The sequence below is a fragment of the Misgurnus anguillicaudatus genome, chromosome 19 (assembly GCF_027580225.2).
Source record: "Misgurnus anguillicaudatus chromosome 19, ASM2758022v2, whole genome shotgun sequence".
NCBI classification, from domain to species: domain Eukaryota; kingdom Metazoa; phylum Chordata; class Actinopteri; order Cypriniformes; family Cobitidae; genus Misgurnus; species Misgurnus anguillicaudatus.
Window position 1 is genome coordinate 5,822,137 of NC_073355.2, and position 16,935 is coordinate 5,839,071.

Sequence of the window (16,935 nt, forward strand, 5' to 3'; positions counted from 1 at the left end):
AGAAAGACCTCTGCTCAAGTTCAGAAACATGGAAGACACTGCGCTTGCGTCGTGTCGCACCTAATTATTCATTGAGAAACAGCTGAGCACGCGAACGCACACTGATAGGGAGAGACACGACGTGCTTTCACTCAAAATTAAGCCAACGTGTTGATGGCTCAGAGCACGTTATAAAACGTATTCTTAAAATCCACATTTCTGTTTTCATAAATGCTCATAGTAAATCATAGCATATTGTCTAAAACATTAGGTAGCACATTTGCGACCCATTAAAAATTAGGGTCGCATCGGCAGTTCAAAAGGTCGCATATGCGACCATTTTGGTCGCAGTGTAGCTCCCTGAGGTTGCAGGATGTGTTGCCAACAGGGAGATTGTAGAGTGCCCTCTGGTGGACAAACTATACAACGGCAACAATCATGACATGGTTAAAAGCTGTTTTGTCCGGGGTTTTTTATATTCATTTATCGGCCATTATGAATGCCGATACTGATAGTTTGGAAAATGCATAATATCGGCCTGCCGATATATCGGTCGGGCTCTATTAACTTTCTATATTTTTATTGTGCTTGTGAGATTGCTCTTACATACACGTAACATCACATACCACAGTTATATGATAAAAAAGCTTTATGGAGTGTTGGACCTTTCAAACGCAACTTGCCTAAATTACCGTATACAACACAGTAAGCGGGCATCAGAATCTAAATTGCGGCTGGCAAGTCCTTACTTATCACTAACTTTGTATATTTCTACTGTTATATTACAGTCGTATTGTTAAGTGTTGCACCTTTATTAATCGTTTAATGTTTTTAATGAATTAAAACAGGCAAACATACGTGTTTAGACATGGATGTTACAACAGACATATCAAGCGATCTCTTCTAACAAAGCAATAGTGAAACGCAGTAACTTAAATAAAGTAAAATGTTTTACTTACGGTGTGTACTGCTGTGTCATTCTTGTCAGATTCAATATTAGTGGTGCTTTTAATCACAGTTTTTCTGCAAATCCAGCATCGACTTGTGGTTTCTTTACAAATGAATCTGCGGTACACAAAGTAAACAAACACTCCCCACACGAGCTGGAACTTCTTTAAAAACAAACTTTAACCACACATTCCTAATGTTATGTTTCGAACCTCAGAGTTAAGGTTATCCAGCGGCTGTGTTCTTCCCAGACGGTTCTTCCACAACCGAACCCTCGGTTTCCATGGGTACTCATAACAGATCACAGCGTCAAAATAAAAGTCTCTTAGGAAAAATGTATTTAAATTTCATTTTGGTTACATTTGACATATTTACTGATTGTTGAGACACTACATAGTTTGCTTTGCCCCTGGCCCACGTGTCATGCGAAGCTGTGGGTGGGGCTACAAAAGTGGCCGTTGTATGGAAGAGGTGTTTACATTCTAATCTGATGTTGTATTTCAACACATTCCTGAATCAACTGTTTTAATGGCTTGGTGACAAAAACTATATCAACTTATTTTCAGTAAAGACGACATTTTCAGTTCTCAAGCTTGCAGGATTTTCATTTAAGTATGATGACCTCTTATATAACAGAATATCAAGTTAAAATTCATTTTTTGATTCACTTCCCCTTTAATATACCATGTATTAACAGTAACACAGGTTATATTTCCTCACAGCTGTCACATACCCCCTGGAAATGATTTTACACTACTATGTACATTAAATCTGTAGTAATTGCTGTATGTTAATTTAAAAAAGTGCATTATGCTTAAAATTGCACTGATTTCATAGTGTAGAGATTTAAGACTCATACAATCTGATTGATACACATATAATGCTGTTCATGAAAACAGTCTATTTTACTCTTGTCCCATTCTGTACAATCCTAAATGATCTGATAATATCACATCACAGAGGATTCGGGGGGTTTTATCTGCACCTGCTGAAGTGCTGATCTCACTCTATGATCAGATAGGATGTGAAGAGCAGGAGATGAGAGAACAGGAGTGTTTGTATGTAAAACTGCAGGGGTGCAATCTCACCTAAGAGCAGACGGATATATGGTAGAGATCTGGACAAAATTAGATTTGTACTGAGAAACAAAAAAAAATGAGCTGAAATACAGACGTGAATATTTCACAAAAACTGCATTACACATAGAAATATATTTTTTAAAAAGTACATGTTCAAATTCAATGATTTTGTATTCCATTTGGATATAATAATTTAAACACTTTACAAATAAAATATATGATTTTATATGTATGCTGATCGATGCAAAAGAAACAGAATAATGAGATTGTTCATAACAAATCAAAAATAGCAAAACAAATCTTATTGGATAAGTCACGCTTAAGCTGATGTAAAGGGGTTAGTGTACACATCACTTTTAAATATAAAGGTACAAAAGCTGTAATATAGTGGAAAGATGCCCTAAAGAGGTCCAAATATGTACTTCTGACAGATGTGAACAACATTCGGTAAAATCCATTTTGTCTGTGTTTGATTGTAAAAATCTGATAGCTGAGAGGCTGTGCATCTGTAACAGGACACAGCAGATGTCCTAATAGCTCTCTCCACCGCTCCTGAATAAACTCTGCTTATGAGCTCCTCACTAAAGCTCACTTTCAGTAAATCAAGCCTGCAACATTCAGATGATTAACGATAGTTATAGACAAGCTTTAAAATAACTTACAAGTAATGGTTCAAACAGGGTTTCAGCCCCTTTGCCTGAACATATATATATATATATATATATATATATATATATATATATATATATATATACACATATGAAGAGTTTGGTTCCAAAACGCAATAAATTTTGGTAAAAACGTGTTTTCTATACCAAGAAAGTGACAAGATGAAAACCACTATTTTCTGTTACAAACTTTCACATAGCATCTTTAGGTAATAAAAACATAAAAAATTCTAATCCATAATTTGATTTTCAAAGATTTATTATAAAAACAAATGATTTTTTCCGCAAAATGCAATAAATGCATGACAAGTTTATTTTTCAAAATGCTATAAATCTGTTCAATCAATGTATAAATGTGCATTCATCTTTACCATTTTATATTTATTTAGTTGAACAGTTGTACACACTGATTAAAAAAATAAACATTAATAGCATTAATCAAAACACTTAAGTTGTTATATTAAGAACACTGTCATTGTCACGGTTATACTTGACGTCGTCGCTTAACATTTTTCACAGCGATCAGCTGTAAAAAGTTTTGATCCTGCTCGATTTTCGTTGACTTTGAGTAAAATAATGGAAAGTTTTTCATAAGATCCTTTGGGGTCAATGTGTTAGCACGAAAAGCTTGATACTGTCGGGAGAACAAGCACCCGTCTCCCGAGTGCCTCTTGCGTAAATTATTAGATGTTGATGGCTTACGTTTCTTTCCCGTCACAGAAAACCATCACAGGTTTATCAATGCTATTAAAGTACTATTTTGCTTTTGTTTGTTTGTTGATCACGAAGTACAAAGTAGATGAGGAAAACTAGGATTCTGTGTACTCAACGCGTCGCCATTGTTGGTTTACAGTGCGTGGGAATGGTGCACTGTAATTTGTGGAGTGGATTTATTGCGTTCTGTAGAAAAGGAGGAGTGGCATTTATTGCGTTTTGGGAAAAAGGGATAAAAGATGACAGAATAACATGGCGGATATTGGATTTTGCGTAAAATTAAGAATTTACTTTTAAATACTGACATGATATAATACTGATTTTGGCAGTAACTCATTTTTATACAAAAATGGCGTTTACCGCGTTTTGGAACCAAACTCTTCGTATATACTCTTTAGTTCTGAGACATTACAGCACTGAGAATGATATAACATCTGTTTCATGTTTCTGCTTTTAATTTAGTCGCAGACTCCAAACCAGTGAGTATATACTCAGCTAACTTTGGTTAACGTTCTCTAAAGGTTCTCTTAAAGTTATCAAAAAACGCTTTTGCAATAACATTAGTAGAAGGTTTCCCTAATGATATCTGCAATAGATAAACGTTCACATTAGAAACATTATAATTGCATTGTTACATAAAGTTCTAAAAACTTTAACATTGCAGAGGTAATTTAGGTAAGGTAAGCAGAGGTAAGGTTAACACTGCAAACGTTATAATTAGGGCCGGGACTTTAACGCGTTAATTAAGATTAATTAATTACACAAAAAATAACGCGTTAAACATTTTTAACGCATTTTAATCACACTTATTTTTGCACCGCGGAACATTTCTCATTGGATTCGGCGATTTCGGCGGACCGATTATACTGGAGCACCAACTAGCGTTCATGACTTCAGACAACAACAAACCACAGTGAACATGAACGAAGAAGCTGATGAGATCGCTTTGGTTGGCCCCGTGGACGGGAAATTTTTTAATAAAAAAATGAACGGATGGAAGCGTCGATAAGAGCATGGTTGTGTGTAAGCTATGCAACAAGGAATTCACATATCACCGCAGCACATCGAGCCTCAAGTATCTTCTCAATGCAAAACATATAGCAGCTAGCGTGGACATTAGCCCGACTCCGAGTACAACGACTTGGTTGAACAAAAATAAACAATATTTTGTTGCTTAAGCTTATGTATACAGTTATTATTCATGGTATACTAAAAATCCATGTGAAAAAATAACTTCTCAATGTTCTCAGGTCAAATATTTATATGTGATTAAAATGTGATTAATTTCGATTAATTAATTACAAAGCCTCTAATTAATTAGATTAATTTTTTTAATCGAGTCTCGGCCCTAGTTATAATTCTATTGTTAGTGGAACGTTCTAAAAAAGTAACATTGAAAATGTTAACATCGCGCAGGTAATTTGTTATCTGCAATTGATAAACATTCTTAAAATGTTAGCATTAAAAACGGTATAATTGCATTGTTAGCAGAACATTGTAAACCCTAACATTGCGTATTAACATTTTTAAAACGTTAGCAAAAAAAAAAAAAACATTCTTGCAATAACATTAGTAGAAGGTTTCCCTAATATTATCTGCAATTGATAAACGTTCTTAAAATGTTAGCATTAGAAACATAGACTGTAAAAAAGATGGACGACGCCTGGTCGCTCTCTTCCATTGGTGAAAAGTGAAGCCGCCAGTGTCCCGATATGGCGTTGACATCTAGGGTCTTGAGTCTGCACAGTAGCGATTTCGGGACCAGTCCTGCGCAGTAGTGAGCAGGAAGTAAAGCCACGAAATCAAGACCCCACCCTCGCTCTCGCAGAATGCGCATATCACACGATATCACAGCTGTCAATCATAACGTGAAACCCCCGTTTTTATATCACACTTGAATTTACATCAGCGTGATAAAAACTACAATAAATGACAGAAACCAGGTTCGGAAAAAAGATAATTGAAGTGTAATTAAAATTTTTAGTTGGTCTCAAGTCCCATTGAATAACATGGGAAGGCGGGGTTTATGACCTATACTGGGACCAGACACTAGGGGGCGATCCAGACGTTTTGGCTTCACTTTTCAGGGCTTGTGCGGCACACTTGATTAGAAACGTTATAATTGCATTGTAAGCCGAATGTTCTAAAAACATTAAGATTAAACATTTTAACATTGCACAGGTAATGTAACGTTTTTCTCAGAACATTGGCTAACGTTCTCTGAACGTTCTCTAAAAAGTTATCAAAAAACAATCTTGCAATAACATTAGTAGAAGGTTTCCCTAATGTTATCTGCAATTGATAAACGTTCTTAAAAATGTTAGCATTAGAAACGTTATAGTTGCATTGTTAGCCGAGTGTTCTAAAAACATTAACATTAAACATTTTAACATTGCACAGGTAATGTAACGTTCTAAAAACATTAGCATTAAAAATGTTATAATTCCATTGTTAGTGGAACGTTTTAAAAACATTAGCATTGAAAACATTACCATTGTGTAGGTAATTTAACGTTTTTAAAACATTAGCATTAAAAACATTAGCTAACAGGGAACGTTTTCAGAACATTGACATTCTCTGAAAATTATCAGTTATCAAAAAACATTCTTGCAATAATGTCAGTAGAACATTTTACCAACGTAATGCGCTACTGATAACTGTTCTTAAAAAAATAAGCTTTAAAACGTCATTCCTACATTGTTAGGGCAACGCTTTAAAAACGTTACTATGTTTAAAAAGTTATTAGTCATTACAAATTATTCATACAGCTTTATCCTTCTACACATCCACTTCAGAAACAACTAATGTTCCGTGAAACAATTAATGACACTACTATTTTTGTTTATATATGTTTTTTATAATAAAATCCCAGAGTATAAAAGATTTATATAAACCTCTTGAATCAGAAAAAAATTACAGTCAATTATAAATGTGATTTCACCTTTAAAAAAATAAAACAATAAGATGTCAATCACAATTATTTATTATATTGTATTACCTGTGCAATGTTTAAAGTACATAAGGCTAGGAAAATAAACTTAAAAAAGGGGCTTAAAAACCGTGTTTTAATAACTTTTGAAATTAGAGTAATCTAGGAAAAACATGTCAGGTATTGTTTCACTTTGAAGTATTTGTAATTCCTATAATTCTCAAAATTCAATATTCATAGGTCTCAATACTGTAAAAAATTATTTTGGTTAATTCAATTAAAATCAGCATAGCACAATGTTTTGTTGATACTGATTACAAAATAAGTGTTAATAAGTAGGTGGTATGCAGAATGGATGGATAATTATTTTCACATTAAATGAGAATGTGATTTTATTGCATTATGTTGTTTATTCATAATAATAGGACTTGATGGGAGGCGAGAGTGTCATATAACAAATGTTACAATGCTGTACAATGATGATACTAACAATGGACTTTACTGTAGAGGTCTTCTTGGGTCCAAAGAATGTACCCGACCCGAAATGACCCAAATCACTTTTTACCCAAACCTGAGGTGGACAAATATTTTGTTTTAAAAGAAAGACCCAACCGGAGACAAACTAGACTAGACCTGAATGTGAATGACCCTGATGTGTGTGCAGTCTGCAGCCCCGCATGCACCTAAGTGGACCCGTGAAGACCTCTACTTTATTGCCTTTGAACGTAATATTTTTTGTATGTATTTTAGTGGTGAAATACGATCTGGATAGGCTTTTGACAGGATTTACACAGTTAATTCATAGACTATTGATCTAAGCTGCGAAGATCTGAACTGTTCATTTTCAGGATTCAACAAACTGTGCAATATACAATTTAGCTTGAGCTTACAGAGCTTTTGGCGTCTTGTGAGAGAGAAAAGCACAACGCACGTTCTGTTGTTCCAGAAAACAATGAAATGAGCCCTCATGAGCCTCCATCTATCCTCTAGTGCATCATGATGGACTGAAGCTTTGATTGGATATTTCGTTTCAGCTCAGATTTTTGCCATTAAAGTCTGGATCAAATAGATCAGATATAAAACATCCCTTTTTAATCTGTTTCTAATGCATTCATCTTCTGCCTTGTTTAAACATTGAAAAACAGCCTATTAAAAGCTTTGCTAAATGTTTACAGAATAAAAACATGGTGCACATCCAAATCATGAACAGGATGCAGTAAAGCAACTTATATGTAACCTCATTAGATAGATGGATGATGAACAATGTGGACAAATATAGACCATGGACATTAATAATATTTTCTGAAACAAGGTGTGCTGTGAAATATAACATTTACATAATGCAGGGCTTCGATTTATCAAATCCAGAATAAAAAATATAATTTTTAAGCATTGTGCATCCTTGATCTGCACAGAACTGTTGTCAAAAAGAGTCATTCAATCCTTTCATATGATTCCAGAAACTCATTTCAGTGTATTCATGGTTACTGAATCTAAATATCATACACACAATACAATACAACATCTGTCACCATGATTATGCAGAAATACATGTGACTTCACTGTAAAAAAAATTATTGTATTACTGGGTATTACTGGCAACTAGCTGCAAGTAACTTACTGTAGATTTAACATTTATGTTATTTACTGGCAACAGTTTGTTCAAAGTTTAATGAACATGAAACATTTTCAGTCTTTATCTTCTACAGTAAGTTACTGGCAACCAGCTGCAAAATTACAGCTAACACGGTTTTATGTATTGCAGCATTTAGCTTAAAGTCGCCATGAAACGGAAGTAGCGATTGCCTTATTTTCCACGTGATGACGCATATCCGAGTGAAACCGGCTTCTGAAATGAAATAAGGCAGGGCTGGATTTGAATTTGTCCATCAAGATCTGATTGGTACAGAAGTACTGTAGGGTCATGTTGCTAATTGCTAATCCCGCGATTTTCTCACGGACCCCGCCCACCTGCCATACAGAGAGATCATTTTGAGGAGGGAAGGAGGTTTGCGTTTTTGATTAAAGATTATGATGGCACATGAATACTAAAACTCACAGATAAGTCATTTGTAAAAAAAAAATACCACAATATTCCAAAATAAATTACAGTTTTTCATTTTATTTTCATGCCGACTTTAACCCATATAGCACAGGTAAGTCTGTAAGATGTCTGCTAAAAATCCAGAGGTCTGGAATACATCTGCCATGTGAAAACATCTTATAAATGTCTTAGAAAAAGCATAAAAGGCAGATATCCTATAGACATCTTCGAGATAACATTTTCATTCTGGTTATGTTTTTCATTTTTTGTCTATTTACATACATGTTTGAACTGACGAACGGATTGATCTGATGAACAGCATGAGAGTAAGATTAAAATCATTTCATAATCTCTACTGGCATCAATGCAGCTGTATTCTGTTGCTAGTCTACGTGCGCTCTTGTTTTATTAAAATCTGTATTTGGGCGACATCTTGTGGAAGGCAATGGAATCGCAGCCCTTTGTATCTATTATCAGGGATGTCGTCTCATGCACCATTTTTAAAGGGGCACGGTGTGTACAGCTTACAGAATAGTGCACACTCCCTAAGTTCCCTAGCTACATTCATATAAAAAACACCATAATGTGTTGATTAAATAATGACATATTAGCAGAAGTTATATCTGAAATGGCATGTATGATTATTTAAGGTCTGTTTAATTGTGCCATTCAATTTCACAAGACTTTTTTAAGATGTAAAATAAATATTGAGTGTCCCCAAAGTACATATGTAGGCTTTAGCTCAAAATACCATATAGATAATTTATTATAACATGTTAAAATTGACACTTTGTAGGTGTAGGCCAAAATTTGCCATTTCTGGGTGTGTCCTTTAAAATGCAAATGAGTTGATCTCTGTATTAAAGCTATGGTGTACGATTTCAAAGATTGTTCATTATTAATAACCTCGTTTAGATGCTGGTTATGGTTCTACAGTAAAATCCTAACAATATAAAGAGAAAAAAGAATGAAAAAAATCCATTCACTCTATTGGGTGTACAGCGGCAGAAAACTTGACCGGCCGGACAGCTTACATTGGTCGACTGCTCTTATCCAATCCCCGCTCCACTTGAAACTCCACCTTGCGCTCGCGTCTCCACCATCGCACCCCACCCCGCCCCCCGCCTGCGACATGAAATTTCTGACAGTGTATGGTAGCAACAGCTCAAAAATGAAGAAAAAACAAACTGACAGCAGCAAGCGGCCTCTGCTTGTCCCTACAGTCAAGGTTGGAAGAAAGAGAAAGTATATAGAGGAAATAGCAGAGATAAAAACAGAGACTCAAACACCGAACTCAAAGTTGAATTAATATTCAAGGGGCGGGATGAGTTTTTTAAAACTTACCAACCATCTCAGGCTTTCTCGACCAATTGTCAACATCGTAGACTACAGCTTTAAAGGGCAGTGCCATCACAAGGGGAGCCAAATTTCAAATACCTATTTTTCACATGTTTGCAGAGAATGGTTTACCAAAACTAAGTTATTGGGTTGATCTTTTTCACATTTTCTAGGTTGATAGAAGCACTGGGGACCCAATTATAGCACTAAACCCTTTAATGCATTTGCACAACAACCACTGCGTTATGTTATAAAATGAATGTAGGTATATAAACAATGAAAATGACAAAAACAACAGACACATGATTGATTGTAATGTTCAATGCACTTAATTTTTAAAGATAACAAAATGCAGCAGCAAGAAGCCCGAGACCGCGTACAGATGGCGATGACGTCTGCGACATTACAGCAGCGCCCCACACCTGAATAAACGTATGATTAAAAAAACTCTGAAAAGTGATGAGGGTGAAGCACAAACCGATCATATTGTGCCTGTTAAACTGATTAAAAGACCAGTAACAGATTAATATACGCTTCTTCAATGTGGAGTTTGCATGCAAAATACATTTGGCCTCATGCAGATTGAATGGGCACGACACCTCTGTACTATCAGCTACTATTTGTAATAAGACACACAAAGTCGATAAGTGGAGTTTATCATACACGAGTATGTGATAAATTCATAAATGTACTGTACAATGTTTTGTATTTGTTAAAATCACATATGGGGCACAGGGTAGCCCCTGTATGTGCATTCAGCAGAATTTTTTCATCTTTGGATAATTAATGCCATTTTTCATTATCCCAAACATTCAGAAGTAACTTTAAATGGCAAAATTTCGGGCAGCTGAGTTTCCAAGGTTGGATTTGTGATTAAAGTTTTCTTAACAAATGGTAATTTGCATACACATTTTTAAAAGCCAAATCGATTTTCAGTAGAAAAAATGTTAATTTTAAACATTCTTCCAAAGAAGAATTGTGATTTGCAGATTTCTCCAAAGAAATGTAATCCTAGAAAATCCAACTGGCATTTATTTATGCCTTTTTATAGATAATTATTTTTACATTTAGTGCTGCTATACATTTTATGAATAAATTATAGGCCATACGTTTAATTTAAATGGAATATTTCACTAGCTCAAAATATCATATAGATAATTTATTGTAGTAGTTAAAATTGTGTGTGTGAGTAAAAATGTGCCACTTTTAAATGCAATTGAGCTGATCTCTGCACTAAATGGCAGTGCCGTGGTTGGATAGTGCAGATTAAGGGGCGGTATTATAATAAGATCCCCTTCTGACATCACAAGAAGAGCCAAATTTCAATTACCTATTTTTTTCACATGTTTGCAGAGAATGGTTTACCAAAACTAAGTTATTGGGTTGATTTTTTTCACATTTTCTATGTTAATCGAACTTAGAAGTAGTACTGGGGACCCAAATTACCTATCGCTAAGCACCACCTCTCGAATGCAGATGAGCCAATGGGGTATCAGTTGCACTGGGACGGGAACTCTGGCACGTGCAGGTTTCAGCGCCATAGAAAAGCATTGTACTGTAAGATCATAAGCTTACATTGATTTTATTGTTTAAGTTGACCAAAATGTTAAAACAATGTGCCTTGGGAAATTTTAACAATAATCCCATGTACATTTTGAGGACAGGCAATACATTTTTTTTTCTATTTTCTAAACCCAAACAAGTCAGAGCAAAATGTTCCTTAATTTCCAGATGAACAAGGATGTATACATTTGTTTTAGCCGCAGGAACAATGTTTTTATTTGTTTTATTTGTTAGATAGATAGCTTGTGCTAACATTTAGTTAGCTAAAGTTCAGTGCCTCTTCATATTAAACTGGTCAAATGTAAATAAATTTAATCTTACCCTGTGCTAGGCCACGTGAACAGTGTTAATCCTGATGTCATCTGCGATTGTTGCATTGTGACATTGTGATCGCTTCCAAATCTTGTTTACCACCATATTTATATTAAAATCTTTATATTAATATCCATCTGCTTCATATTTAAGTCCCACTTGAATGCTTCTTGGTGAGAGGTGGTCCTTCTGTGGCCAAAAACATCCTAGGACAAGGTTTTCAAATGACAGCTCACATTGTAAGACAGCTAGCAACCGATTGTTTGTCCGAGCTGGAAGCGGAAGGGGCTTAGCGCGAGGCCAATTTTATAGCACTTAAACATGAATACAGTCTGATTTTCATGTTATTTCCCCTTTAAAAGTGTTTAATCAAAGTTTCTGACAACAAACAGCAGATGGCGACATATATCCTCTCTTTCTGCCGAAAATTCACCTGTCATCCCTGACCGCGTGACCTCCCCACACCTCACCTACCTCTCCCGCCCGTCACACGCGCGCCGCGCACACACGCGCTCTCATAAGTTTGAAGGCAAAGCTGCACCGAGCTCAACTCCACCTACCCGTTATTGAGTAACACCGGCGTCACTTTCTAAATCTAGCCCATATTTATCGAACAGACCGACAGTCGTGTTATGAGGATATACCGGAGGCGATAACCGTGCTGTCCTGCGCGAGTTCTTTCGGAATAATCAATCAGTCGGAGATTGTTGACGAATATAACTGACCTGAGTGCGCGCGCGAGAGGACCTAAAGAATGTCGCGCGACCCGGAGGAGGTGAATAAACTGACCGAGAGCACTTACAAGGTGAGATACATGACAGTTTAAGACATGAAACATTAATGTTATTCACCTGTTGAGTTCAGCATGGACGGAATAAACAAGAGACCTCCAAATTTGGGGCGATGTACCAAAAATTACATCGAGCGCAGGTTGACATTTGTGAGTTTTTATCTTGAACTCGGTCGTTGCTGGTTAAAAAACTTCTGACTTGGTCAGAAAACTTCCATATGTGGTAAATGTAATGGATTGGGGTTTTTTGATAATGTTTAATGTGGTAAATGTGAGAAACTCAGTTCACCTCAGGTTATTCATCGAGAGACACGGGTGGGTCCTCACCACAGTAACGTTACATTATTTTTTTGACGCACCCAAATGATTCAGATATTTAAATCGCATATTAAAACACTCAGTTATGTCTATTGATAATTTTCTTTCTTTTGCCTCATGGGAAAGTATTTTACAGTGACAAAACCCTACTGTAAATCAAATATTTTATTTCTTTAAAACTTCCAAAAAGACCTAATATTAGCACGTCCAAATGTTATTATTTATCTAAAATAGAAACAGACGGACTGGAAATTATGACACGTTTCAACAGTATCAACAGAAACGAGATGAAAATATTTTGCATAAAGAAATGAAGGATTTTCATGTCATTTAAGGGCATTCATCTGCCCTTAATTTGCATTACTGTAATGTGTAATAATACATTATAGACAGACACGAATAAGGTAGCTTTCTATTTTTGTTAAATCCAACAACCCGATAGTTCAGTATACAGTAGTTACTTTCAATGGGAGAAGGTTTATTGAGAAAGACCTGTTCCCACACCCTATCTGTCCATAAGGACGTCACTCCTGTACTTTTATTACAGTCTCAGATGTTTCGTTACGTGTTGGGGAGTGGAGAGGAGGAGTGGGTTGACTTCATGAATGAAGAATTAGTAAGCGTTATGCACATGTAAACACAGTAAATATAACCAAACCCAGTGACTCATTTAAATCGCAGCTTCTTCTCCTTTAAAGTTTAAAGTGCAGAGAAAAGAAACCTGGGAAGAAGTGTTGTGTAATGTGTAGGCAACTATTGAAACACAAACAGCTTATGCTTGGTAGAGATTCCTGTTCTCATCTGCTAGTCCAAACTTTCAAACTCATTCAAATGAATCATGAAACTTTTCAAGGTGGTTGTGAATACAGACACAGAGGCAAAGCATGTGAATGTAAAGATTTTGTCATTCTGGACACTTTTTGACAGTGGAGAAACTGGCATCTACAGACTCTGTAGCTCGATGCTGAAGAATTCTTCACCGCGATGCCATAGAAGAACCATTTTTGGTTCCTCAGGGAGGGAATCATTAAGCCGAGATTCTTCAAAGAACAATTTTTTCTTACATTTTTCTAATCTAAATAACATTTTTCCCTACAAAGAACCTGAACCTTATGCAACAGAATGGTTCTTCAATAATTAAGAGCTCTTTATGGAACCGTTTAGCCAAAATGCTTCTTCTATGGCAGTACTGATCCTTGCATATTCCCTCTAGATGGTTTCTTATTTTAAACACTCGATTCATCTCATCAGCCTCCTTCCAGAATGATTATCATCTTTAAATAGGAAGACATCTAAAACATTCTGGAAGGGGGGTATGTGGGGACCAGGATTGGGAAAGTACTGTTCTATAAATGTATTTGCAAAATTCTGGGAATTTTTTAAAGGCTGGAAACTTTTTATGGAAGTAACGTAAATATATGGGAATTAGCTGGAAATTTGCGGAGTTGCACAGGAAAATTAAATGCATAATTTTGTTTAAAACAACAAGATTAATGAAATTTCAGTTGAATTTCTACCCTGCGCATTCTTCAGTCACATGCACACAGCATACTGCTTACTAAAGGGCCATTGCTTCTTGCATGTACTTGCATTCTTTCTGAAGATGCATAGATCATTTCTTGAATCATGCGCAAAAAATAATGTCAAAATGTCACTCTTTGCATGTATTCATGTAAATTACATAAATTTGTTTAAAACTTCTCCACACTGTGCTGTGTGTAAGCTGGTGTGCAACAAAATTATAATTTATATACAGTAGCTAGCTAGCCAGTAAATCAGATTTCTAAATGTAAGCTATCACTGTTATAATAACTATAATAATGTTTATTATCCTTTTGTGTTACTCAATGAAAGAATCAATTAAAGTTCTACTTACAATTAATCAGTCAAGATGTCATTTTTAAAATTTGTATTACCTTGCATGCATGTCTGCTTATGACCAAACAAAATGTTTATTTATGTTTGTTTATAATATAGCTTATATAAATTTCCTCAAAATTTCCAAATAATTCCCTTAATTCCCGTTAAGTTTCCAATTTTTAATATTTCCAAAATTCTCCAGGTTAAGTTCAAATGGTAAGTTTTCGAAAATTTAGCGGAAACGTTCCGGGCCCTTGCAACCCTATCTATAAAGCACCAGGGATGTGCATTTATGTCATTTTTTCATTTCGATTAATCCATAGGTCTGAAGAACGAGTACTCGATTAACTGGGGGCGGGGCAATCAAAGGGGCGGGGTGTACACAACATGGGGAAAGAGAAAATATTTTTATTAAAAAAACACTCAAATAAAACTGAATTTTGAAGAAACTTTGACAGAACAATGAACACTTACTAGATTATTAATTAATTAAATGTTTTTAACAGAAACCTCTTACAGGAATAGCTGCATGATGAAGTGAAACTAAAAAGTTAATAAACACAAACCGAAGCGCTTTCTATATGACGCACTGTACATAATATTAAGCCTTTATACAACATAAATTTACAACGTGCACCTATCTGCATAAAATATAACTAAGTTTTCAACTAAGTTATGTACAGAAAGGTTAACTCCCTTTATGGATGTACATCATAAACAGTGCGCTTTTAAACACGTCCAGTCAAAGCACAAGCTTCATAACATTAACCAGCTTTAAGTCTTTTGCTATCATTTTAGCGATTAGTGTTGTGTCATCCCCTTACCTGTTCTCTGTCAAGATGTATTGTTTATGCTCGTGTGGCTCTCTGGTATCTCTTGACATTGATGTTTAAATATGAGATGATAACCCATTGAACTTTTGACGGCGCTGTACATTTTGCACCTGACTGACTGTATTTCCGAAAATCACGGCATCCTTTTGAACCATAGTGCCAGTCCTCAGTGATGTGAGGTGTGGCCGGCTTCATGGGATCGGCGGGTTGTTGTTGCGGCGCGGGTGCGTGGAATTATCTGTTTGTTTTTGAATCATGCATAGTAATATGTCGATCTGCTTAGCTCGACACGACGTCAACCACGCATCTCCAGACCCACGCTGCATCCGAAACCGCCTACTTCCATACTATATAGAAGGCGAATTGTGAAAGTGCTTTTTGCATACTATATTGTACGAAAGTAGGCGGTTTCGGGCGCAACTCCAGTCTTTACTACAACATGCGCTTGTAACGCTAACCAGACATCTAATGCCGCCATATCCACAATAAATAAATGAATAAACAAACCCACATGATCATCGTTTTCGTGATCGATCATCGATGCCACGTGCCCATACCTATAAAGCACCTTTATTTGTGCTTGTAGATTATAAAAAGGTATAAGGGAAATAAAAAAAATTTCTTCGACTCGAGCCACTGACCTATGTCACGCTGCCCCTTCACTCCGATTGGCAGTCGCTCTGTCGCATCACGCATCATTTGCATAAAATAGCCTTCTTGTCTATTTTGGCCCCACCTTGCTCGGCGCAGCGGCGAGCTCGGCGCTTGTCGCTGGCAAACAGCCACTCCCATTGAAAATGAATGGTAGGCTGTCGCTCTGTCTCTTGTAGCTAATGTGACTGGGAGGTAAGTCCTTATCGATCTGAAATCACTGTTTGTTTGAGTCGTTTATAACATGCATTTGAAACTCGTCAAACATAATCATTATACATATTCTTTATTATCATAAAAATACCTTATATCCTTAAGCCATTTCCTGGAGCTGCATGTCACACCTGCGTGTGTATGGTTCTTCGTCTGCAGCGCATATTGAGTTTCTGTACGAGAGCGGCCTCTGGCTTTTGGATGTAGCGGTATTTCACCGCAATTTATTGAGAAGCATAGCACGCATCATCCGCCTATATATTGGTGCACCCCTAAAATTAATGTATACATTATATTATACATTTTATACTCAATATAATAAAATAGTGCTTTCTTCTACTGTATTAAGTAAAGTATAATTTTGTATGAAGTATTTAAAAAGTAGTTAATAGCAAACTAATGTACACATACAGTTCATAAATACATGAGTCCCTTAGCTCTTGATCCGAGGGGTACTGTCAAATTTTAACATCAAACCTTGAAGTGGCTTGCCAACAGCTGATTACAAAATGACTTGCTTTGATTGGAATCTGATAGTGATAACATGGCACATTAAAATACAATGGTATTTACGACATACTGTACTGATATAAGTTAACAGTTAAACTTAAAGACAGTTAAAGACACTTAAACCATTTTTGCAGGTACAATTATAACACACTGTACTGTTCAGGGTTGTCCACAAAGGATGTTTTT

The 16,935-nt window shown here is 35.9% G+C and overlaps 1 protein-coding gene across 1 annotated transcript in view; it reads left to right on the forward strand.

Moving 5' to 3' along the window:
- The first annotated feature begins 12,050 nt into the window (after positions 1–12,050).
- baiap2l1b (BAR/IMD domain containing adaptor protein 2 like 1b) overlaps positions 12,051–16,935 on the forward strand; it is a 77,631-nt gene continuing 72,746 nt past the window's right edge. The window contains exon 1 of the mRNA XM_073856831.1: positions 12,051–12,379. Within this exon, the coding sequence (XP_073712932.1) occupies positions 12,329–12,379 (51 nt within the window). The 5' untranslated portion in view covers positions 12,051–12,328. The remainder of the gene's footprint in view (positions 12,380–16,935) is intronic.